Here is a 24,683-nt window from a genome sequence, read left to right as displayed (position 1 = left end):
TCCCCGGATATCGTTCAATATACACTTAATTTACTGATACTATCTATATCATTAATGATCATTATATAAAACTTAAAAACAGTACACACTGAGATACATCAGTGGAATTTTAACCCTATTTATTTACCTTTAATTTAATATCGTGTCAAACGGCTTCAGTTCAAACAGATGGAGATATGCTTATGTACTAAAAATAATTGTGGCTCTAACTTAAATGGTAAAACAATGGAATGTGCCATTAACATAACAGCCATACAGTTTGTAAGTTACTATTTTTATATGATTGCGAACCTTACTGAGATTTTACGTCTACACACGCTAGCTTCTTGTAAATATGGAGTTACTGGTGAAAAGAAATACCCTTTTCAGGGGTTGCCTAGTACTGTTTGGCGGATTTCTCGTACATCTTGCTATTGGGGCTCTTTACACGTTCGGTAAGCTTTATACCTATTTTTTGTTCATACTTCGCCTGAATATGCTCTTATATACATGTCGATACGAACCAATCCTGGGAAGCTTATGTAATCGGGGCAGTTCCAGTATTCGGTGTAAAAGTGGGTCCAAATTCAGGGGAGCAAATTTTGAACGTTCGCCCCTCCCTTGAAATCGAAATTTGTATGGCTATTTTAGGTATAAAATGCTACATATTGGCATTCTATTCATATTGTAACTTGGATGCTAAAATATAAAAAAAAGATAGCTAGGACAATTTAAAGGAGGATGCGCTCTGGGTTTGCTTCTGCCCCCAAACCCGCTAATGGCTACCAGTAATTGTGATTAGAGGCCATCTTGGGTCAGAAGCGGACATCTTTATCTCAAGACCACTTTCAGCAATTTGATAGCTTAATCATTCAACGCGACTTTAGGGCAGACAATATGCTAAAATTTTCTGTCACAGCAATCATAGAAAAGAAAATGCATTGCAAGGGATCAACCGACAATAATTTAGACACAAAATCTGGTTGGTCCTTTACATAAGAATTCCATTGTACAAATATAATAATTTTGGATGCTTTGCGATACCTTATTATTGTGGTATCATAATGAATTGTTTTGATTCAGTAAAATAATAATTATGAATAAGTCAAATAATTGAGCGAACAATCTTTGGAGGCTTTGAACAAATGCAAAAAAAAGTCAGTTTAGGGAGGAAAAAAAACTGAGATAGCGTTTCAGTACCGATGTTTTTTGGGTTTTTTTAGTTTGCATATAAGTAGACAGCAGGCAATACACTAACAGCTGATTAAATTGCAGGCATTAATAATTAAAATTGTTGCATATTACTCAATGCAATGAAAAGTTGAACAGTTGTTAAAAATATTAGCAATAATTTTGAACTTTTTAAAATGATTTATTTATGGCCAAATAGGTATTGATTAAATGATAACATTTATCAAGGCTTATACTGTTATCTGTTCGCAAACCATATGTTTTTGCTTGTTTTGATCAATAAATCAGTTGAGTTATTCATGATAATGCATTGAATTAAAACTATGAATATTTGCATCAATCTATACTGTGGGCATTTACTGTATGATTTTATATATAAAATTTATAAATATGCTGACCAAAAATATTGCCAAATTGCATATCAAATATAGAATGAACATCTTCAAGATTTGTAAAACTCCTAAAGGCTTAATTATATAATGATTATTTGATATAATATAAGACACTTACACTCTGAATAAAATATGTACATATGCAATATCATTCGAAAATTATGAAACCATCAAGAAACTGTATCTATAGAAATTCGAATATCAGAAAAAGTAGATATTACTCCTATAGATATAAGTAAATGTGATTCTTGTTTATTGTAGGAAATTTTTCGCCTTATTTCGTGTCCTATCTACGTAACCGTACGGCTGACAGTTCCGTTCAGAACGTTGACGCCCTGTGGGTAAACGGCATTGGTGCCTTCGGGAATTTATTTGGCATGCTCATCGCGGGAGTTGTTAATAACATGGTTGGTCCACGCCTCACAACTTTGCTGGGAACGTTTGTGTACTGGTAGGTATAATAAATACTTTTCAATCTCTTTTGCATTTTCGTTTTCATGTCGTTACAGTATTTATATAAGTTTTCTAAGTTATTAATGTTTAGTTTACATGTAAGTTAATACAAAAACCTCTAGCTTTTATTAAACCAAAATACAAATATGGAGCATTTGTTTACATAGAACTATGTTAAAATTTACTTTAGTATCACTTAGGTCATACCAAAAGGGTTTTATGTTCAGCGTCATTTATTTGGTAGACTTCGGCCTAGTTGTTAGCACAGTTAAAGTTATCTTCCGTATAAAGCCGGAAACTATGAACACCGCTCAAAAATGTTCAGACAAATAACGGCCCATTATCTATCTTGTGTAAGCGCCATATTTTGACCTAGGTCAGGTCAACCTTAGATAAAACCGTGTTAAGCACTTTATTTTAACGTTCCTTTAATGAGAAACCAAATGTATATCATAATGCGATATAATATATATGGTAATCATTTAAAAGGTGCCCTAACAGCGTGAGTCTTATCATGCGCTTGTATGTTTTAAGCATGGAGTTGTTTAGTAAACTCGCAATATTTGCTATGTTCGCAGACACTGCTGAAACACATTAAACGTTTTGCCAACGCAGTAAATAATAAAAACAAACATTTTCTTACGGAACATTCATTTAAGGTCATATTACCAAATGCACAAAAGCAATGCACTGACAGTGAGCTGCTCAAAATTTATATTAAAATATAATTCACTTTCTTTTTACCTTTAATTAACATATCAAAGACAATCCTTAATAACTGAATAATGAAAAATACCATATCCTTCCAAATCATTTTACAACAGCGGAACCGTTGCAGCGAGTTATTTCAGCGTTAACAGCTCCCTTATTATTCTGGTTGTGACGTATGGCTTTGTGTGTAACCTTGGCAACAAAATTATATACCCAGTACCCGTCAGCTGCGCTATCAAGGTTAGTTTTATTTCCTCTGTTAAGGATATTCAAGTAGTTCGTTCTTCGCAAAAAAGTCGACGTAATGTCATAGCCTTCGTATCTTTGCTGTAATCTTGTAAAGTACTTTAACAACGGTGTATAATACATGCAAATGGAACTAGTTGTGTTTCAGTTGACAACATACACATGTGTTGCAAAATTAAATAGTCCTGCAATAAAGCCCTGTGAACAAATTAAGTACAAGTACATGGGTTAAACATAAACCTGCCAATACTGACTCATGCTTACTGCCTCTCACATTTGCAATTAAAACAGTATCCTAAAAATGACCTTTGCTATTAAAGAAAATAGTCAACACTATTACTCGTTAGCATTCGTAACTCCTCGGCAATTTCCGTCGAAAACAACCGCGGATGTATGACGGTACAACAGAAGAAGTAGTTCGTAAAAATAAACTATAGTATTAATTAATTGTAGCGTTTTAACGCGTATTTTGTAATAATAAGTTTAAATTGAATGCCAGTGAAGTGTATTATTGTATAGATAATGAAGACTTCTAAAAGTAGAGACATTAAGTTTAACTGCTCTACTTGCAGCGTAATAAAAAGTAAAGATTTCTTACATTGTTAACCGTCCGTATACTTGGATGGAAAATGGCCAAAGAGTTCCGATTGTCAATACACGTTATTGTGTCGTACGTACACCTTACACTCTGTAGATTTGTACAAAAACTTAAAACAGTAAATAGTATGTTAAAGTTGACACTGTGATATTGCTGGCGAAACGTTGAGAAGCTATGAATGACTCTCACATATTGACACAAACATATATAATAATTATCCTTTCAGTGAACATTAAAGTATCAATATACAGATATAACTAAGTATATTGAATTGTTTTCATTCAAAATTATGAAAGGTATCGTCACTTTATACAGAAAATCTTGCAAACCTAATATATTCCGATTCAAATTGTTGTCACGTGATACAGTCTATAGTATTGTTGTGTTAGGAGCTGCTCATGTATGGCCTCTATAAAGGTCCGAATCGTACGTCTGACTCGTAAGTCATCGAGTTCGAAGACATGGACATTAATACACGTTTCCGACATGGAGCAAGAATAATATTAGTTTTACTTCTCATAACTATTTGCAGTTCAGATCAGGCAAACATCCCACCAAAGATTTCTAATTGCCAATCCAATCAATGAGATAGTAATATTAAACAACATTAAGTTAAAAAAATATAGTTATGGTACTGTGCAGTTGTGTATCAAAGAGATCATTACTGGAGGGGAGGGGGGGGGGGGGGGTGGCAGCACTACCGCCAAACAACCTTAAAACTGTTATTTCACTGAGGTATTGAAACGTAACCTATAAAATACTTGATGCATTTCAGCCCATCATTCAAGAATAATTTAATACCTCTTATAAAGGGGACATACTTATGAGAAAACAGTGAGCTATTAATATAATTGTTCAAAATTTTAATTGTTAAGGTGTCAATTTCTGGTTTTAATAGGTGTTTGAAGGTTACTTTGCTGGCCAACTGGGAGTGAACGGACCCTTATGTCCCCTACTAGATCCACCACTGATGTATACATGTACTTTGTGTAAAAGTAACCGCTCCTATGCATTGATATTCACCAAACTACACACCAAAGAGTGCAGAAGCATTAACATGAGATCATTTGTTATCTTTTTACAGTGGTTTCCAACGCGACCAAGCTTAGTTTCCGGAATAATTCTTGCCGGGTATGGTGGCGGGGCAACTATTTTTAACCAAGTTATAACGGCATATATAAACCCGGACAACTACTCACCTGATTTGGTCACGGAAGATGGGGAAAGGTGAATATTGAACGTTAACTATTCATACGATCTGCTTTGACCCATTCCATTCGCCATATAATGATTGATTCATAAATGAACCGCTGTGCATATTACAAGTTCTAGAAACCATTAAGGCAAAATCAGAATTGACACGTGGAAAACACCTTGAAAACAAATTCAGCCAGATCTATACTGGAAAGTACAGATGAAGGTAATAAATAGTATCAGTGAAATGACATTCTTTTTTGCCTTACAAATATTGTTTAATACAACACTGGTCAGTCTACCATTAATTGGCCAATAATAGGATCGTTTTTGTTAATAAATAATAAGTTATATAATCCAAAGGACACAATGGCTGACAAACAGCATCCTGTCATGTTTAATAGGCAACCCTTCTAATAGGTTCTATTTAGTAAATTCCTACATATTCTCACCCTCACTTCGCAGGTACTTTACCCAGCCGGATCTTCTTGATCGGGTCCCATTTTGCTTTCTGGTGCTCGCTGGCTCCTACTTTGGTATGCAGATTATTGGGACCCTCCTCATCTCTGATCCTCCGTCACAGGTGCTTTTACCGATCTGATTCCAGTTTCTGATCTCATTTTATTATTCGGCTGCCGTAGAGTCTAAGACTGACACTCATTAAAAAAACACACCAGTGTCCGCTATCTGGTCACGCTGGAAATTATATAATTATTCAATTGAAGCTTTACTTGAAGGATATGAAAATAGAAATGAAAAATAAACACAAAATGCAAAAACAAAATCTGTAAAGTACCAATTAAACACATGTTAAACCGAAGAGATTCAACATTCATCCCATTTTGGTAGCCATTTAAACTTTCCCATGCGGAGTTTTGGACGTGATTCTTTCAGCGGACGTTATCTAGCAACCAATCATTATATAAAGAATGATGGTATCATGGTTATCAAGACTTTATATTTTTACTATTTTTTTTTTATTTTATCTGTTTAAATGAAAGTGAAACGAAATGAATGTTAGTAAAACATTGACATTATAACTGTAAAGTCAACTCTTTTTTCAATGACTAAGTTTCAATGTGTATTTTTACTGAACATATGTATTTCGGTAATGGCAGGATATAAAAGATGTCGACATCAGCTTTCCTAAAGAAATAGACATTCCAGTTAAAGAGAATGGCCACGGCTTGACTATCAGCACCGTGGAGCTGATGGACACGAAAAAAGATACCAGTGAATTAAGCAACGGAGCAAAAACGTATGTTACTGGATAAGTTTAACATGCGTATTAATTCTCATTTATCGTTTAATTTGTAGTTACTGGTTTATAAATATTGCTTACCAAATTAAGCTGAAAATTTGAAAAAAAATGTTAAAAATGTTAGACTTGCTGAAAAATTCTGTCTTGCAGCCCCCCCCCCCTCCACCCCCCCCCCAAAAAAAAAAACCCAAACAAACACACACGCACGCACGCACGCACGCACGCACGCACGCACACACACACACACACACACACACACACAAAAGAAAACCCCAACAACAACAACAACAAACAAACAAACTCACATACACACAACAAAAAGTAAATTAAAATTATCTGAGTGTTTCCGATTCATTATATTACTACATATTTGATTGAAATGATCTTAAGCCAAACGAACACGAAGGTGAGGAAATAAAGCAGAGTTCGATGAATTTCCTTTAGTAACATTAATACAGATTTAAGACAATTGAAGTGACAGCTAAAAGTCTTTTGAAACAGCCCACTGGAATCCAACTTGAATGATAGAATGTCATATGACACGAATATGTTAACAATCACAAAACCATGACAAGTGCATAGCTGCCAATACGCGAGTTCGCGGCTGAATCCCCATGGTTCTGACAAAAAATAGCCATATGCCGAGTTAAGGGTTTATTTGTTGATTTTTATCCTAAAACTGTCCGATTTCCTGTACTGAATATAACTACACAGTACGACCAAAATACCCTAGATTGCTGCATTGTTTTCAAAATTTCCGGGGGAAGGGGTGCATGACCCGACCCCTACAACAATTATGTATCCACATGAATAGAGGGCTAGCTACGCCTCATCATGAATCTTATTAGTATGAACTTGGGTAGTGGGTGCAGTAACTATGTACTAGTTAGATGCCATAAAGTAGCATTTAAATGATTAAGAATGGGCGGAGTGAGTAAAGCGAACGAGACATTCTTAATTATTAAAATGTTACTTCAGAGGCACTTTCTGTCTTAGAATCCTACCTCATTGACTAACACATTTACAACGCAAACTCAGGCGCAGGATACTTTATCAGACGACTGGCAGTAGACGGGCCTTTAAACACCCGTGAAAGTTGAAAATCTTAAGCCAAGAACTTAATGATTGCCTTTCTTCAATTTCCTTGGCTGAAAATGTAGGTTGTATTCTAATGTTTCTGTATTATGTTTTTCACAGAGCACATGATGATTTGAGTATACCAGCAGTCCTAAAGGTTGCATTCACGACTCGTTCCTACTATGTCGTAATCATCTCGGTCTTCTTTTTGACCTGCGGAACAACAATTGTGTTTTCCATGTACAAGGTAGGATCTAGCCATATCGCATGCCAGGTACAAGTAATAGTTAGACAACATGAAGTAACTTCTTAATGATTAAGAAGGGGCGGAGTGAGCGACCGAGCCGTTCTTAATCATTAAGATATACTAAGTATCTATCATGAGTGTCCGGCCCAGATAGAAAAATCCGTCCCTCGGGCACGCACGTAATCCGTTAACAAGGTTGCCGATTGTCCAGAATTTTGATAAAGTTAACAACGGTGTTCACACCAGTATTGTTATTTTTAAATTTTAACTGGTCTTAATGTTTAATGGATACCCATTTTTGATATTTTATGTTTCTTACAAGCTCTAATAACTGATTCAGTTGTACATAATAAGATTGTGAGATATCATGAACAAGTTCACGTTTAAAAGGTAACAACGATGTTGTTAATCGCGCTGTTAACATTAACACAGTCGCTGACAATCGGCCTAATGTGTGACACTTTACATTTCGTAACACTCTTGAAGACGAATATCACTTTTTACTAGAATGTCAATTGCATGCTGAACTACGAGAAATGTATATCAAACCATATTACTTAAAAAAAGACGGAATATGTTTAAGTTTATTGAGTTGATGACCCCTCGAAAAGCTGTTGTTAGTGGAAATTTGGCGATGTTTGTGTATAAAGCGTTCAAAATTACGAAACACTTTTCATATGTATTTATTATGAGTAGAAAACATATCCTCTTTTCGCCGTTAATACATCAAGTCTTACGACCTATGACTTATTTGTATAACAATATACGTTTTATAATGTACATACTCATGGACATATTGTCTAATGTATTATGAAAAAAAATCTTGTAATGTGAAGGTCAAAGACTGTAGGTTTGTTACTGTTGCATTCTTATATTAGGAAAGAAGCAGCTTTTATAATTTCGTATTTCAGGCATACGGACAGACGTTTATTCACGATGATCATTTCCTGGCACTAGTAGGTTCAATGTCGTCTGTGTTCAACTCTCTGGGCCGGCCGGCATGGGGTATATTCAATGACAAATATGGGTACCGTGTACGTCTCTTGGCTTAAAAATATTTATTTTATAAAATAGTACAGTTGGCAATATCTATCTATACCAATTATTAACAGTTTGACCTGAAACTAAAATTAAATGAAGAGCATATTCTAAAATGGCTGTCAAAAAGCAATATTTGTCCATTGGTAGATGTACGCAATACATGGTTGGAGGTTTGTCTTGCAAGCTATATCCATATTGTTACCAATAAGGCACTTGGTTTGTTTATAGTTCGTTGACAGGGATTTTTTTACATCTCATTAACTGTTGTTGTTGTTGTTGTTTGTTGTTGTTTATCCGTGAACTAGGTCCAGTTTGTTGCTAAATTATCGACAGAACATAAGGACCTTAAAAGTTGCCTTAAATGCTTATTCCATGATTTTTTGTCTTGCCGTCGTTCAACTGTACTACTATGTGTATGTGCTCGCTGCTGAATTCGATAAAGACGCCTAATGGTGTCTGAACTATTTAATTAATAGTCAGATGACATGAAGTTAAATCTTTAAATTTTGAAGAATGGGACAGAGTGAGCGTAGCAAACGAGCCCTTCTTAATATTAAGATTTTACTTCAGGTCATCTAACTAACTTAAAATACAGCATCATTGGCTGACACATTGCTGACGCACAATCTGGCACAGGGAGTGTGTATCGCATGAGCGGCATTAGGCGGACCTTTGAATACCTTCGATAGTTGAAATTCTTAATGATGAAGCCTACGCAGTACTTAATTATTGCCTACCCTGCAATTTATGTTGCTGTAAACTTAGTTTGTATTTTATCTTACGTTACAGGTGAGCCTATGGGGAATTAGCGGTGGCCTAACGGTCCTGTTTGGAACCCTCCAACTAACAGAGCACATGTCCAAGGAACTGTACCTTGTGTGGGTCTGTGGCATATTTGCTTTCCTTTGTGGATTATGGGCCGTTATTCCCTCCACACTGTCCAGACTCTTTGGTGTAAAGCACTTGGCGGCTACGTACGGTTTTGTTACTCTCGGGCTGGTAAGTGTCTTACTTGCTTTTGATGTCACATAATTTGTTGTCGCAGCATCTAGCCTCCTCCATTGTGTATACCACAAAGTTCGCGGGGTTAATGCTATAAGGAACCAAAATATTCTATATCTTAAAGGGGCTAGACACCGCATGATACAATTGAATGAATTTTGTCAAAAACTAACGTAAGTTTGAAATCGTTCTGTAAACCCATTAAATCTTACTTACTACTGTATCACATCGCGTCAGGCACATGCATCTTTCGCAGTTTTTGCACGTTTTTCTTATTTCAAATTTTCTAGGGTTTTCTACCACGTTAATCTCAGTAAGTTTAAAAAGAGCGTCGGTATATTTATCTGTACTCTGAAACAGATATGATTTAAACTATGAAACCATTATGCGCTATTTTAAACGGAGAAACACAGATGAGACGTCAGCAGCATGATTGTTGCGTTCATTATTTTAATCATGTAAAGTGATGTATTATCGGCTTCCTACTAGCTCGCATTTAGGAAATATTGTATTTGGCGATTTGTGACCATCTGGTGTCAAGTCCCTTTAAAGTCGGCTGGTACCTTCTGGCATTAATGTCTTTTGGATAAATTTATCATCTCAATCTTTACGATATGTTTAAGATTTGTTTAAGTGTATGTCAATGAAATAAATAATGTTTAAATTAACCCTACGATATATGAACCACGAAAAGCAGAAATACATCTTAGACTTTGAATCAGTCTTGAACTTGTATGTCTATAATCAGCTACCTGTCATCAATGTGCCATTTTTTGTAATTTATTTAACACTTTGGGGAAAGTATTACTTTTTATCTACCGTTCATTTCATAACATAAACCGTAGCCTATGGTGATATAATTATATTGCTCTCATAAGTCGTTCATTTCTCGTATACTGTTGCCTTGGTGTCAACTGCCAAGAGTGTTATATTTCAAAATCAGTAAGTTTGAACTCAATGATCTTACATTTTGATTGTGAAAAAAGGTATGTATTCAATACAACATTTATTACTAACGGTGACACGGTGTAACGCGATAGTTTAAGACAATAAGCACTAAATTCTCTATTTTGTTCGTTTATGTTTTCTGTATGTACTAAGAGTAGAATGGGTTTTTTTCTAGGAAAGAATCAAAGTAGGATTTAAAAAAATATGCTGTATCATTTCACAATTTAAATTACTATTTGGCGCTATTTCAATTACTGTTTGGCACTATTTCAATTACTATTTGGCACTCCTGTCAATTACTATTCGGCATTATTTTAATACTATTTGGCACTATTTCATTTACTATTTGGCACTATTTAATGAACTATTTGACGCTATTTTAATTACTATTTAGCGCCATTTTAATATCTATTTGGCATTATGTCAATTACTATTCGGCATTATTTAAATTTCTATTTGCCACTATTAAAAAAAACTATTTGGCAATTTTTCAATTACTATTTGCAACTATTTCAATTACTTTTTGCCAATTTTTCGATTACTTACAGGCCTTTTCTTCTCTTCTGGCCAGCATTCTTGGAACCCGTCTGAAAGAGTCACTTGGATGGACTGGTATATTCTACATAGCAACAGGAACTTCCGCATTCAGTATGTTGATTACTTCCCTTTTTTAAGCTATATTGATCTCAATGCAAGGGAAACTGCATAGACTAGAACAACATATCAAATCTTGGTTTATATTTTAAGATTTAAAGAGCATGGGCTTGAAATGAAAACGTGACTTAAACGAATATTGGCGAAGTGCTTTTATAAATAATACAGTGTAAAATACAGGGATAAGCCCAGTAGTCGAAATTTCAAAAATAAACCCTGTTCAAGACCGATGACTAAAAACGCTAGACATTTCTAAGAAATACCAGGGCATTATAGTCAAAAGTTTTCATAAAGACCTTCAACATAATAAGTATATGAGTTTCAGATTATCAGACAAGTCTCAATGGCTTAACATATATGGTATTATTATTTGTTTGTATACACCGTTCCGCTCTACTGTTATATTATAATATATTCATAGATATTATATGATTTTCAGCGTTTCTGCTTACCATCCTCTTCAATGGTGTTGACTCGAAAAGAGTGCGGATCTGAACAAAATTTAACTCTGAACTGCTCCATAGTGACTTAAATCTGAGTGTCATTTTCCTTGTAAATTATCAACGATGACGTGGAAAGGGATTACTATTAGTGTTATACAGCTTATTTCACGATCCACAGCATCATATGGTGCTGATTAGATTCAGTGCATTATGTGGACCATTTTGTGATATTGAATGAATACTGTTGATTTGATTAAAACATATGTTATTGCATGATGATACATTTACCCAATATTTGATGAAGATAACAACAGAGAAACAGAAACAGTGCAATGTAACAAACCTTACGTTCATATAAAAAGGACATGCAAAGGGATTTGGTCAGGAATTTTCCAACATAAGTTACGGTCCTTTTCTAAACCGCCCATGAAAAGCAAAATGGTAACGCTATTACCTGAACTATAAACCAAACGTAATATTTAATACAGTTATGTAGTGCTCATATACATAGGAATAAGAGGAATGTGCTCTATAACTAATAAATAGATCGTGAAATGCCGCAAATAATAATAAAAAGTAGAAATTAAGATATGTGTTAGAAATAAAATTGGAGAGAGAAAAAGAGCAAGAGGGGAGGAAGTTAGTAGAGTACTCATTGTTCTTACTGAAGAGTGTTAAAGAAACTATTACTGAACTTTTTATAGTTATGTACTTCTGTAAATATTACAACATTATCATCATTAGATAGATAAGAATATCCGGAAAGTAGTTTGTTAGTGCTCAGAGAATGAACTTGTCTAGTGTTCTGAAAAGGTCTAGTGAAGATGCCTTTCGAATGTAAATTTGGTAGTTTAAAAGTAGTTTGGCATTTCCTTCAGCATTACAGTGATTTCATAATGGAGAGTCTCTGAGGTGATTAGAAAACAATCTTTATGATTGACATTCGTGGCCCTTATACCTTCTGTTTGTCTTAAAAATATCAAAGCAGCATATTAATGCACGATGAATGCTTGATGCTTTTATAGACAAAAACACGATATTCGATAAAGTAAAGGATTACTAGCCATTGACATCATTTTGTTTAAGAAGTACAATTAAGAATAATTATCCCGATCTTCTGATGTTCTCTTAATTGTGTTCCACTCTATGTGAGACCCTCGACTAATATCAATCTAATACTTGATGAAATCGTTTGAAATTATAAATTATCCAGGTAAAATAACTTCAAATTAAGATTGGGCAACTACCAGAAATAATAATACGACAATATTGTAATCAATCGATATTCCAGAGAACACATTCCCGAACCATCGTGAAATACTTCAAATAGTATTGTGTGGTGTTACATTGAGAGACACTGAGAGTTTATGATACTTTCAGTGTTGATTTGTTAAATTTCAGCTTAAGAAAGAATCAAATGCAAACTTTGTATATAATCCTCATTTTTGTTAATTGTTAAATGCAACAAAATAAACAGTGATAGGATAAAATTTAAACACAATCCACCTTTTAAATGCACAAAAAGGCAAACAATATCTTACATTTAATCTTTTATATATTGGTAATATTGTTATTAAAGAAATTTTTATCATAAGCTTGCACGCGAGAGGAATACATTTGAAAACACTCTCAAGATGTGGATGCGGAATTCCAATGAATAGTAACAACGTAAATAACTCCTCTGAGGTGGCACAAACATTTGAGTGATTCCAGGTGTCATAGCAATGTCTATGAAATACCGTTCTCCAAGAATTGCACGGGGAAACGCAATTTCTCTCCACGTTAATATTCCCTTTAGACCTCAATTTATGATGGATTGATGGAATACATATTAGTTTTTCACTGATCAATGGATACGTTTGGCCCCATTTTGACCCAAAACCAGACAGGAGAACTGCATTTGCCCTGTCACTTGCATACAAATCCGTCCAATAACAAAGTATTGTGAAAATTTTAGTATACTAGGATAGTTGACCACGTGATGTTTATCTTCAGTCAGTTGGTCATGCGACCACGTAAACGGACTTTTTTTTCTATTCTGAAATGTCAGAGGAAAGCACAAATAAAGTTTTTTGTATCTTATCAATAGTCCGCCATCAACCGACTTCAACAATCACTCGCCCAGAAAGTTCCACTCTGCATAATTTTGACACTGGCAAAGAAAATCGGCCAGAAAATATACATGTGCATTTACCCCAACCGCAAATGTTGAAAACTGTGCAGCATTCAACGATAATTTAATTCCATTTCGTGTCCTGAGGCCATATTTACTAACATTCTGTGTCTGTGTTTGAGAATCAGGCTGAGAAAACTGAATTTTATATTGTTTAAGCTATCTATCAGGGGGTCCAACGTGTTTTGTGTTTTACGAACTTTAACTGAGAGAAATGTGTGATGCGGAATAAAATGGCGGTGTTCGAAGAGATGTTAGTGTTTTGTGAGGATATTTTCACCTGGTAAGTAAGTTTTGTCACTTTTCTCGCAATATAAAATACAATTATCTCAGTCTAATATAATCAAGCTTTCAATTGACATATTTTATGAAAAAACAGTGTTGGTATGAGTATTGTATTTAAAAACATATTTAAGAATGTCACGTGATGTGCATATTTCGTACTGACGTTGAACGAGCTAAATTTAGATTCAACTTTAGGTTTGTGACATGTTTGTTATAGAGATGATTTTTAAAGCATTATTCTGAATAAAGATTCGAAAATATGACAAAGGATGCTCTATTATGCCGAAAAGCGTTAGCAACGCTTTTGAAAATTGAATCATGTTTGGCCTGAATTTACTTAATTATGTTAAAATAAAGATCTGGCAGTTGCTGTTTGGTCTTTGTTCATGAAAAAAGTAAAATAACTCAATTTTAACAAGCAAAAATCCAACATAAAATCTGTGAACGAGACCGTTTAAGAAGAAGCTTAGCAAAGAATACCTCTATAATTCTGAACTGATTCTTTTTCATATGTACAATAAACGTTCAAAAGCGCTGTATAAACTACATATCACAAATATGGACATAAAATAGAAAAATATTTAAAAATCAACATTGAAATTACAAGATGGAGTTAACTAGAATCTGTGACAATGTATATAAATATCTTAGTTTGAACAAGCTGATGGATCAAGTAATAGACAATATATAAAGAAAGGAGTTCATGACATAGAAATCTGTTATCTTAAAGTGGTCTATAAACTATACATGCAAACTTTAATCTAATGATGTTAGAGATGTTAAACATAATAAATATAACAGACAAGAGTCAGAGAATTGATAATAAATAGGCAATAAGTGCTTATATGGTGCGTTAAGCAGTGTCAAAGCGAGTCGGAAACAGTGAATAGATAACATAGATGAATATCAAATTTTCCGAAAAATGTATTTACAACTTGGACGATTTGGTAAAATTCAAAAGGTTATACAGGTATTTTTTACAATATAAAATGGCATTTGCTTGTTTGTAAATTGTTTCACAAAATAAATTTATGCTGACGTCAAATTTTCTCCAAAGAATAAGTTCTAAAATAGCAATTAGATAATTGGACGTGCAAAGAACGAACAACGACACGGCCGTATGAGCTACGCAAAATTGTGTATCGATAACAAACATAATATTGTGGAAATATGATTAATACTATGTCATATACAATCTGATTGGTCCGTATGGATTTGATGCCTTTGTTTATCGGATGTTTAACAAACGAAGCAGCATTAACGAAATGAACACGTCCAATGCATTATACAACCTTTGAAGTGATTGATGCATTTAAACGCCCAGGGTACGCTATCTGAATAAATTATTTACTCGCAATTGGCATGGCGTTGTATGGATATATTAATAAAATATGATTTTATGGTTTGTTTTCCCTTTTATGTAATATTTGTGTGACTGTCTACGAAAACTCATCACATTATAAGAATATTTGTATTCCAAACCTGATACTTTATGTAGCGAAACAACGAGGAATATGTCCTTGTTAAATGACGCTTTCGCGCAACTATGATACATCATTGTAATCGATCAGAGGACGTTTTCTCGCACAATCTTGATATAGTCAGTGGAGGGAGGCCGTAAGTTTCTTTTATTACTTTTAAGTGTCACATTTATGAAATACAGCGGAAAGAATGTCTATATATATATGCTAGCAAATAAACCGTTACTAGTGAGACAAAAATGCAAGCGATAGAGGGAAATCAAACGAAATTTAACATGTAATCCGTTATATATTTATCATTTTAATAATGATCAATGAAAATGTATCGTCAGCTACCATGATGTTAGGTGACATGAAGTAAATTTGTAATGATTAAGTATGGGCTCAGTGAGCGTAGGGAACGAGTACTTTTTTACCCTAAGGATATTACTTCATGTCATCTGACTAAGAATACAACCTCATTGGATGATACATTTTCAATGCAATATCTGACACAGAGATTGTGAATTTGATGACTGAGTAGGCGAACCTTAAATTGAAGTTGAAATTCTTGATAATTAAGTCTACCACTGAAATGTCGTTGGCTGAAAATGTAGATTGTATTTTAAATAAGTGTTGCCTTGAGAGAGAAAAAAACGTGCCATGCGGATGCGGTTATGCATGACATCGTATAAACAAAAACAAAATCCCTCCTTCAAGCCTTGTAATTATTCTTCTGCAGAAACATTCCGAAGCGTTTCCAGGTGCCATTGTCTATGAAATGGAAGCCTCTCGTTACAGTTCTCGAAGAATTTCACAGGAAATGTTATTTTCATTCTTTGAGAATATTCCCTTAAGACCTTCATTGATTTAGCTGGATGGAAAACAGTTTGCATTGGAGTTCTATTTTATCGGTTAAAGTGATATTTATAATATACGTGTTTGTGCAATAAACAATTTGCAAAATGGATTCTGAGCAAATACACGTGAATGTCGGTGGTCAAACATACAGAATATCAAGAGATAAGATTGACAATGGTCCGCATTCAAATCTGAAGTATTTGGTACAGAATGGGTGTACAGTTTTTGACAGACCAGCTGATATGTTTAGCCCCATATTGGCTCTATATCAGACGGGAGAATTACATATTCCTGTGACTTCATGTCCTGGGGCATTTCTACGTGAACTGGAATTCTGGGATATAAGTCCGGACATCCTTTCACAGTGTTGCAAAAACAGGTATGTTTTTAGTTTTATTTATCTATTTAAATTCGTTCTTATTTTTATGAAGTTAACTTTATACCTTTTTTAAATATAAGTTAGGGTGTAATCCTCCCTGGAATATCGGTGAAATTTGGACTGGGGTCCGGAATGCATGCTCTTTTTTACTGTCATTCGGAATACCATTTATATATCATATATATGTTCATATAATTCTTTTACATATTGAAGGTAATATAATACAACACTTCTGGGGGTTCTTCAGTTTATGTTATTACTGTTTATTCTTAGTTTATGTCTGTTACCTATAAACATAACATATATTTAAATACAACACAAGACAAATGTTAAAAATACATAAAACAGGGAACAATACAATAACCACGCCCTTGTAATGGAACATAATAGAAATATAGATGTGTTTAATTATTTAGATATTTTTTTAATATAAACGACTAATCATTAACGTTTTTATGACATAAAACAACTCACCAGGATATGAGACGATATAATATTTGAAAAAAGATATATAAAAAAAATCAAATTTTAAACAGTTATATTAAAATTTAAAACAGTTATGTTATAAAAGTGAATGCTACTTAACAAATTAATTGCGAAAGTACCGTCAAACTTTGCAGTTCGACGTTCAGGAAATAAACGTTTTAGGCCGCGTGGAATTCGGCGTACAAAAAGGCGTACAAAAGTTGTGTGCCAAAATCATATACTATTCTGAGATTATACTTAGCTGTTATCTATGAGAACATTTTAAAAAAGCAGAGGTTTAGAAAGTATAAATAGGAATCCGATCCATATTTTTCGAAACTTCTTAAGTCTCTTATAACAGGATTAAGCTAATCTCACTATTTTTGTTGTTCTATAAAATGTTTATTATTTACTTCTGAAAGAGTTTTTAGAAACTATGTAAGAATATTCTATATGATTATGGCAGTTAGCCATTTTTCGTTTATCAAAATCCATTTTCAGTATGTATTTAAGCTAATTGAAATAAGCGACTTAAGCCTGTTGAGCTTAAGAAGTTAATTGAGGCCAGGTTAGTAGTTGTTCATCTAGATTAAGGAAAAACTTAAAAGGGGTTGGGATGGGCGTGGGTGATAAATCATTTGATCGATCCGCATAAAAGGGAAACAGAATAATAAAGACAATCTAAGACATTAACATATGTGCATAGATGCCATTTGTGTTTTTTTATTAATATGTTTACCATTTCCCAGAATACAGAGCTTTCTAGACGAGGAAGAGACATTACGCAAGTTCCGGAAGTGTCAAGGTGATCAATATGACAACACACCCAGCAGGTACTCGCTGGACTGTATCCCGTTTCTGAGGGGCATCCGGGCCGTCCTCTGGGGAATCTGTGGGAACGGGAAAGCTTCGGTACTCTCAAAGGTTGGCTTGGTTTGATAAATGATACTAAACTATTTAGGCTCGAGTGTACGATTGTAATGAAAGTTGAAGGTAGATATGAATCAATATCGAGTGTCTTCTCTGGTTAGGAACAATAACTGGTGTATTTTGAAAATAAGAGGTCTGGAGTAATTCCCGTGGTGGGGATTGTACTCGTCGGTTTTGTGAACAGGTTTGTCGAAGTGTTTTAAAAAAACTAAACTCTCAATCAAAATCTGGTAAGAGACCGAAGGCGGAGCTCTGTAAGCGGTGTAAACTGCGCTATGCTTTATTTAACAAGGTAAAGAAAAGGTAAGTTATCTTTGTTTAAAGTCTTTTTACAAAGCAAAATATTACCTTGCGACGAAGCATTATTGACGCAATTTACGTGGTATCCACACACTATATATAGTATCAGTGATCAGGAGACTATACAGCACATTTAAAAAATAAAAATAAAAGCACTGAAGCCACTTAGTTTCTCACTGCGCTTTCATGTATCTGAATTAGGGATGCAAACGAATATTCGAATATTCGAATATTCGATCGAACGTTTGGTATTCGAGTGTCAAAATAGGTATTCGAATATTCGATGTTTTTGTTGAAATAATAAATTAATACACTTTTTGCCTACAACTGTCATCTTCGTCTGTCTTGTTTTTACAACGACCCCTAATGCCATAGGTGTGAACTTGATGACACTATACACGCGTCATATCGGATATATCGCCGGGAACTATAAACAGTCCCCGTAATTTTGCATTTACTGGCTGTTAGACAAGTGACATAAAACACATTCCAATTATTTTGGGTACATTTAAATGACCATGCCAATTAAGGGTTTAAGAGATCGGCCTTTATACCAATGTTTTGTCTTCACTGCTAATCAAGCTTGGCGATATTGCTCAAATCGCCTTGATGCTACGAAGGACATGTGCTAGTTATGTGCTTAAAACTGTTTCCATGTTTTCAATGTAACGCTCTTGCGTACAAAAATTAACTGAAAGTGTATGGTTTAACGTTTAAGGATATATGTCCTGTATTGTTGTACAATACCTAAGACAAAAGCGACGTTTAGACATGGTGTCGTTTTCTATAAATATATTTCGTAAACATCAATCCCAGAACGAGGCTGCAAGTCCCACGTTGGCGCATATCGTCATTTAACCGGGACAAACGCAATTCCCTGATCTTATTTTGCATTTTTTACAAAAATGAACGCAGAGGTTTGTTTTTTGTTAAAGATATATTGCTTTTTCTTGGGATATATTTGTAAATGGGAAATTCAGAGGCTAATTTGTGGAACAATAAGGGTCCGTCGCGTGTACCGAATACGACCAGGAAGGGTAACAGGGCCCCCACTATTACTTTAGTGAATAATAATAGTTTACTGCAATTCTTAAAGGTTCATTTTGGTGTTCGAATATTCGAATATTCGATCGAAAGAATTACCGAATATTCGAATATCACTTTTGCCATTAGTTTGCATCCCTAATCTGAATGCAAATGATCCGCGCTTTCTAATTTGTGTGTAAGCATATGATATATTCTCTGCGTTCCACAATTTCGTAATCTTCGTTGTAACTTATGTAGGTAAGTAAATTATTTCATACATGTTGCCATAAAATTTCTTTCTGTGAAAAACAAACGAACTAAACATTGAAAACCTTGTTTCCCTTGTCATGAGACAGAAAAGTAGATTGGTAAGACCACAAGCACCTGTTCCTCATGAAATTGCATAATCATGTTTTGCACAAGTTAACTATAGTTATTAAACATTTAAAGTTATAGAATTTGACAATTTGATTAAAAAGTATTTGAACAAACATTTACAAAATGGTACACTTCTGTATAAAGTATTATTTATTCACGGGGATTTCCTTGTCTAAGATCCTGCTGTTCATAGTTAACAGCAGTTGACAACAACACCCATCCAACTATTGTATACAACTACGTTACCCTTACGTATATTGCAGTAATACACGGCGATTTTTCTTGTGTATGATCTTACTGTATCACAATAATGATACAGTGATCCTACTGATCACAGTAAATTACAACACCCATCTAACTATTGTATTGTCACTATCGTACCAATGCATACAATGCAGTAACATCTGGCGATGTCCCTTTTTGTGGTCCTACTGCTAATATCCACGGTGCCTACAACACCACTCCGCGATTTCTTCTGTATGATAGGGTACCCTTTTGTTTGTTACAGACATACGTGGCGGTGTCTCTGTTCATGGTGCTACTGTCAATATTCACGGTGGCCTATAGCACACATCCCACATTCCAGCGGAATATGACAAACTGCGAGCGTCTGCAATACATGCATCTTACCAACATGACCGGCCAAGAACAACTGCAAGGTATTATTGCGCAAATGACAGTTTTTAATTATTTTGTTAAGTGTATTGAGATCAGTATTTCACTATATATTTTCCAGTTTTACTGTTTAAAGGGGTTATGTTGATTTACAATTGTATAAGGGGATAAGAAAACTCACGTTCACTTGTTTCATATACAGCAACAATGAAACCTTGGTTTCAACATATTTTATTGCATGCCGATACATTTACACAATATATGATAAAGATAACAACAATGACACAGAAACAGTGCAATGTTACAAAGCTTACGTTCATAAAAAGAGGACATGCAAAGGGATTTGGCCACGAGTTTTTCCAACATCAGTTACGACCCTTTCGCGAGAAATACCAGGACACTGATAGCATATGACGAACATGTCGAAGTTCTCTTAAGGACTTCATGACCGCTGTATGCTATCAGTGGTCTAGTATTTAGTTGTGTGTCGAAAAATACAGCATAACGCAACGGTATGGGTGCATTACACTAAAACAACATACCTAATGCTCTCACAGATTGAACGTTTTGGCGTGTTGTTTTTTTTCTTGGGACGAGCCAATTTATGCGAAAAAGCATGAAACCAGTGATATTTGATTGCTGACAAAATTCAGATAACAGATTCTTTATATTAAAGTTCAAAATGTGACGCTTTATGCATATTTCCTAAACCGTTAGTAACGCTTTTAGCCATAAAATATTAATTTTCGAACGGAAATATGAAATTCTGCGATCTGATTTTTTGTCAGCAGTCTTTTATCACTGGTTTGCAGTTGTTTACTTAGAAATTGGCTCATTTAAAGACCAAAAATAAAAAAGTTGTCAAGACGGTAAATCTGTGAGAGTGCAGCTTAAAAGTTTGTTTTTTCATAATTATTTCTTTCAGACAAATAAAAAGAAAATACTGAAACATATCTTCCTCAGATATAACCATACAATTAGCAAAACTGTTTTAAGGCAAATAAAATCAAATTTATCATCTATGCCAATGTTTCAAACTTGGTTATACATATCATGAAACCACGTAAGCCAATAGCCATAATATAAATACATGTCCGTGCATCATTATTCTTCCACTTCTACAACGTCTGAATGTACCACTGACTGAGGTATGGAACCATTGCAGATATTCTCGAACAAGACTGCGACTCCGAAAACATACCAGAAGCTCTGCAGAGTACGAATCATTGGAACGTTGATGAAGACAATTTCATCGAGGTGCTAGTTTTAGCTTCTCCATCCCGCATATCCACGACTACCGGGACCCCCGCGATGCCCAATGGCTCTTTTCAAACTGATCCCATTGTTGGTGACCCGATTTTTATTGAATACGTAAAATTACCAAACATGAAAGTGAAGATCATAACGTTCGTAGTCTTGGAACTGATAACGGTGTCTTTCTTCACGGTAGACATTGTTTTGCGTTTGTGTTCGTGTCCGTGTCTTCTACGATATTTCACATCTGTCATCAACATTGCTGATGCCGCTGCATTGATTGCGACTTACATTCACATGTTATGTTTGTTTTTCTTTGAAAGGAAGCAGTACGAAAAGAGTTGGTTGGATTTGCTACAATTCATGCAAATGCTCAGAGCATTTCGGTTGTTTCGCATCACCAATAATACTCGCGCTGGTAGAGTATTGACATACACGGTGTACGCTAACATACGGGATTTACTCATCGTGTTTTTGTTCCTAATTGCCGGAATGTGTACATTCGCTAGCGTGTTTTACATTGCGGAGAGAACGGACAATATCGATAGCATCCCCATGGCGTGGTATTGGGCCGCAATTACCATGACAACAGTCGGATATGGAGATATTACTCCAACGACGGGTATCGGACGACTTGTAGCCGTTTTCTGCTCTATTTCTGGTGTTCTCCTGTTCGCGTTGACTGTGCCTATTTTCGCCAACCACTTCCTGTCCTTGTACACCCATGTGGGGACAGTTTGCGCTAGCAGTGAGATAGTGAAAAACGTATCGTTGCAGTCCGCGCAGAGTAGAGAAAATATTAATAATGACGATGTTAAACACCAAGATAATCAAGAAAAACGTTGATGTATAGCATTAAGTCGGCGAACTCATCAGAATCGTTTTAGGGCCTTTTTGAATGATGAAAAAATAGTAGTTTTATTAGAACGCGCATTATTTCAGCCATTTTATTAGATACTAAGATTCAATATAATACGAATACAACTTTTCTGACAAAAATGCGATTACTTATATCAGTAATGAAGAAAATATGCACTTTTAGATGTGGAACTTATTCGCAATTAGAGTATAAAATGCTACAAACGGCTACTGCAGATAGGCACCTGAGTGACGACTATGGGAGATCGCTGGGCAAGGACTTCCCTAATAATTCTGATTCGTTTCAGTTTTTCAAGTCCAGATCACATGACCATCATCAGATAATATTTTCTTATTCAGACAGCTGGAAGAAAGAGACAAGCCTTTTTGTTGTGTATCAGTGAAAACAAGTGTCATGTTAGATGGGAAATATGTTTATCACCTTAAGAGTTGAACAGTTGATCTGACGTGTAAATAATTTTATTCCAGAAAATTGATATACATGCATGTCCTCTAAATAACGTGCCAGAACTGTTTTGACATTTCTAAACGCAGCCTTATATTAACATGCTTGAAAAAAGAGGTCCTGTATATTGTACAAACGCAATTAATGCCAATTCATTTCAAGTCTGTGATGTAGTGTTTGATGTATGTTCTCTAAATAACGTGTCAGAATGGTTTTGGCATTTCTAAATGTAACAAAATATTAACGTTTTTGCAAAGTAAGTTGTTCTACCAAAATGTTTCGTCTCATTTGTCGTAAAAACATACAAATTGCAATTCTGCCAATTTCATTTCAAGTCTGTGATGTAGTGTTTGTCTTGTACATTGTGATTTAGAATAGTTCCATCAGACTTTGTAATCAGTTTCTGTTGCAGCCTCTTCAGATTAACGTTTGCCAGGTGCGGATTTCTTTATACCGAATTTCTTTACTTAGTCACAACCTGTAAAATAAAGTTCATGCCGTGAGCCAGAAAAAATATGGTTATAGTGCCGTTTCATGTTTTACTGTTTGAAAAAAATGTTCAATAAACAAAATTAAAAGCAGGATGGGTTGTGTTATGTTTCATTACATTTCAGGTGGGCACTTGTTCCGGCTGTGCAAGTATAAGAACAAGCTTTTAACGAAGCTAATGAGGAAATCTCGTAAATTTTAAAAGCTTCTTCGAGATTCTTGAAAATCATTATGCATCTGTAGATTTCCCATAACCTCATGAGTCTACACAACATGAATATTTTTGCCCCACAAAAGCTAATCTTTTACTATTGTTATGTATTGTTACTGCTGAGTCCGTTAACATATGTTAAGACTATATTTTATTCAATGACTTGGTTGCTAGAATATATTTATACGTTTACATTTATTATTACATTATTTATAATAAAAATATTCCAATAATCGATAGTCGAAATACGTATGTTGTAATCGATTGAGTATGAGTTTAAATCGATTAATCAGACCGTCATAAGAATATATTGCCGCGTGCATCTGGTAGTGATCGGACAAACGACCCTCGATTCGCAGGCGAATACGCTAGTGAATCGTCTACATGTAGTTTTTATGAAAACTATTATTGAAAGGAAAACAGTTTTGTCTACTTGTCTGAGAGCTTAAAGTACGACATATGTACTCGTATGTAGTGCATGAAATAAAATCAGCTTAAACAGTTTAGAAGGAAATTGGTAAAAATTGAATAACGATATACTTAAATGTGCGAAAGCTCTTAGTGCGTAATCAATACATTTTTAAAGTTTCTGCCGCAGAGCAAAACTGGTAATCAGTCATATATCCAAGTGGACACTTTTATTGCAAGGGTGTTTTAATAGCATATTTACTACATGCCTGTTTGTAATATAAGTTCGACGTAACTGTTTATAGTTTGAACCAGGGCTGATCCAAAAGTATATCGGTTAATTACATGTCTTTAAAAACTATTTATATCAATCTATTTTTAGGAACGATTCGTAGTTTAAACCAGGATATTTGATGCATGCGTGTCTGTAATACATCGATCCGACCTGTCAATCAAACTAATCATTATTGACCAATGAGAAAGCTGCAAATTATTCACCGAGTCCCGTCCGCCATCTTTACCCACAAACACAGCAGCGATAACTGTTTACAACCGGACATTTTATTGAAGTTTTAAGACTGATTTGTGAATTCTCGACTTTCCAATAGACCATAATCCTTTGCGGCATGGTGACTTCCGGTTTATTTCCGGATTATGACGAAGTACAATAACAGCGATAAATACGGAC

The 24,683-nt window shown here is 34.8% G+C and overlaps 2 protein-coding genes across 4 annotated transcripts; both read left to right on the top strand.

Moving 5' to 3' along the window:
* Nucleotides 1-313: 313 nt before the first annotated feature.
* LOC128220649 (uncharacterized) lies at nucleotides 314-11,990 on the top strand. Its single transcript, XM_052929131.1, has 11 exons — nucleotides 314-434; nucleotides 1,824-2,013; nucleotides 2,840-2,966; nucleotides 4,655-4,797; nucleotides 5,230-5,347; nucleotides 5,883-6,022; nucleotides 7,223-7,349; nucleotides 8,261-8,383; nucleotides 9,180-9,389; nucleotides 10,889-10,988; nucleotides 11,434-11,990. The coding sequence occupies exons 1-11, from the start codon at nucleotides 335-337 to the stop codon at nucleotides 11,487-11,489; spliced, it is 1,434 nt and encodes a 477-aa protein (XP_052785091.1). The 5' UTR covers nucleotides 314-334; the 3' UTR covers nucleotides 11,490-11,990.
* Nucleotides 11,991-13,877: 1,887 nt separating this feature from the next.
* LOC128219783 (potassium voltage-gated channel protein Shaw-like) lies at nucleotides 13,878-23,738 on the top strand. 3 transcript variants are annotated; one of them, XM_052927789.1, is made up of 5 exons: nucleotides 13,878-13,893; nucleotides 16,098-16,595; nucleotides 17,810-17,984; nucleotides 20,203-20,353; nucleotides 21,475-23,468. In XM_052927789.1, the coding sequence occupies exons 2-5, from the start codon at nucleotides 16,321-16,323 to the stop codon at nucleotides 22,407-22,409; spliced, it is 1,536 nt and encodes a 511-aa protein (XP_052783749.1). In that variant the 5' UTR covers nucleotides 13,878-13,893; nucleotides 16,098-16,320; the 3' UTR covers nucleotides 22,410-23,468. The 3 variants fall into 3 exon arrangements, with proteins under 3 accessions (XP_052783749.1, XP_052783751.1, XP_052783750.1); XM_052927791.1 differs by lacking the exon at nucleotides 21,475-23,468 and adding an exon at nucleotides 23,502-23,738 and having other exon boundaries at nucleotides 13,879-13,893; XM_052927790.1 differs by lacking the exon at nucleotides 13,878-13,893 and adding an exon at nucleotides 15,495-15,512.
* The last annotated feature ends 945 nt before the right edge of the window (nucleotides 23,739-24,683 follow it).

Source organism: Mya arenaria, chromosome 15 (assembly GCF_026914265.1).
Source record: "Mya arenaria isolate MELC-2E11 chromosome 15, ASM2691426v1".
Classification (NCBI taxonomy): Eukaryota; Metazoa; Mollusca; class Bivalvia; order Myida; family Myidae; genus Mya; species Mya arenaria.
This window is presented reverse-complemented; position numbering and strand designations above follow the sequence as displayed.

What these genes read in the sequence shown, in the direction of transcription:
- LOC128219783 (XM_052927789.1), top strand. Translation starts at nt 16,321, where the DNA reads ATGGATTCTGAGCAAATACACGTGAATGTCGGTGGTCAAACATACAGA. An exon ending in TCACAGTGTTGCAAAAACAG is followed by an intron (nt 16,596 to 17,809) that starts GTATGTTTTTAG and finishes ACCATTTCCCAG; the next exon opens with AATACAGAGCTTTCTAGACG. An exon ending in AAGCTTCGGTACTCTCAAAG is followed by an intron (nt 17,985 to 20,202) that starts GTTGGCTTGGTT and finishes TGTTTGTTACAG; the next exon opens with ACATACGTGGCGGTGTCTCT.
- LOC128220649 (XM_052929131.1), top strand. Translation starts at nt 335, where the DNA reads ATGGAGTTACTGGTGAAAAGAAATACCCTTTTCAGGGGTTGCCTAGTA. An exon ending in CCGTCAGCTGCGCTATCAAG is followed by an intron (nt 2,967 to 4,654) that starts GTTAGTTTTATT and finishes ATCTTTTTACAG; the next exon opens with TGGTTTCCAACGCGACCAAG. An exon ending in TCTCTGATCCTCCGTCACAG is followed by an intron (nt 5,348 to 5,882) that starts GTGCTTTTACCG and finishes CGGTAATGGCAG; the next exon opens with GATATAAAAGATGTCGACAT.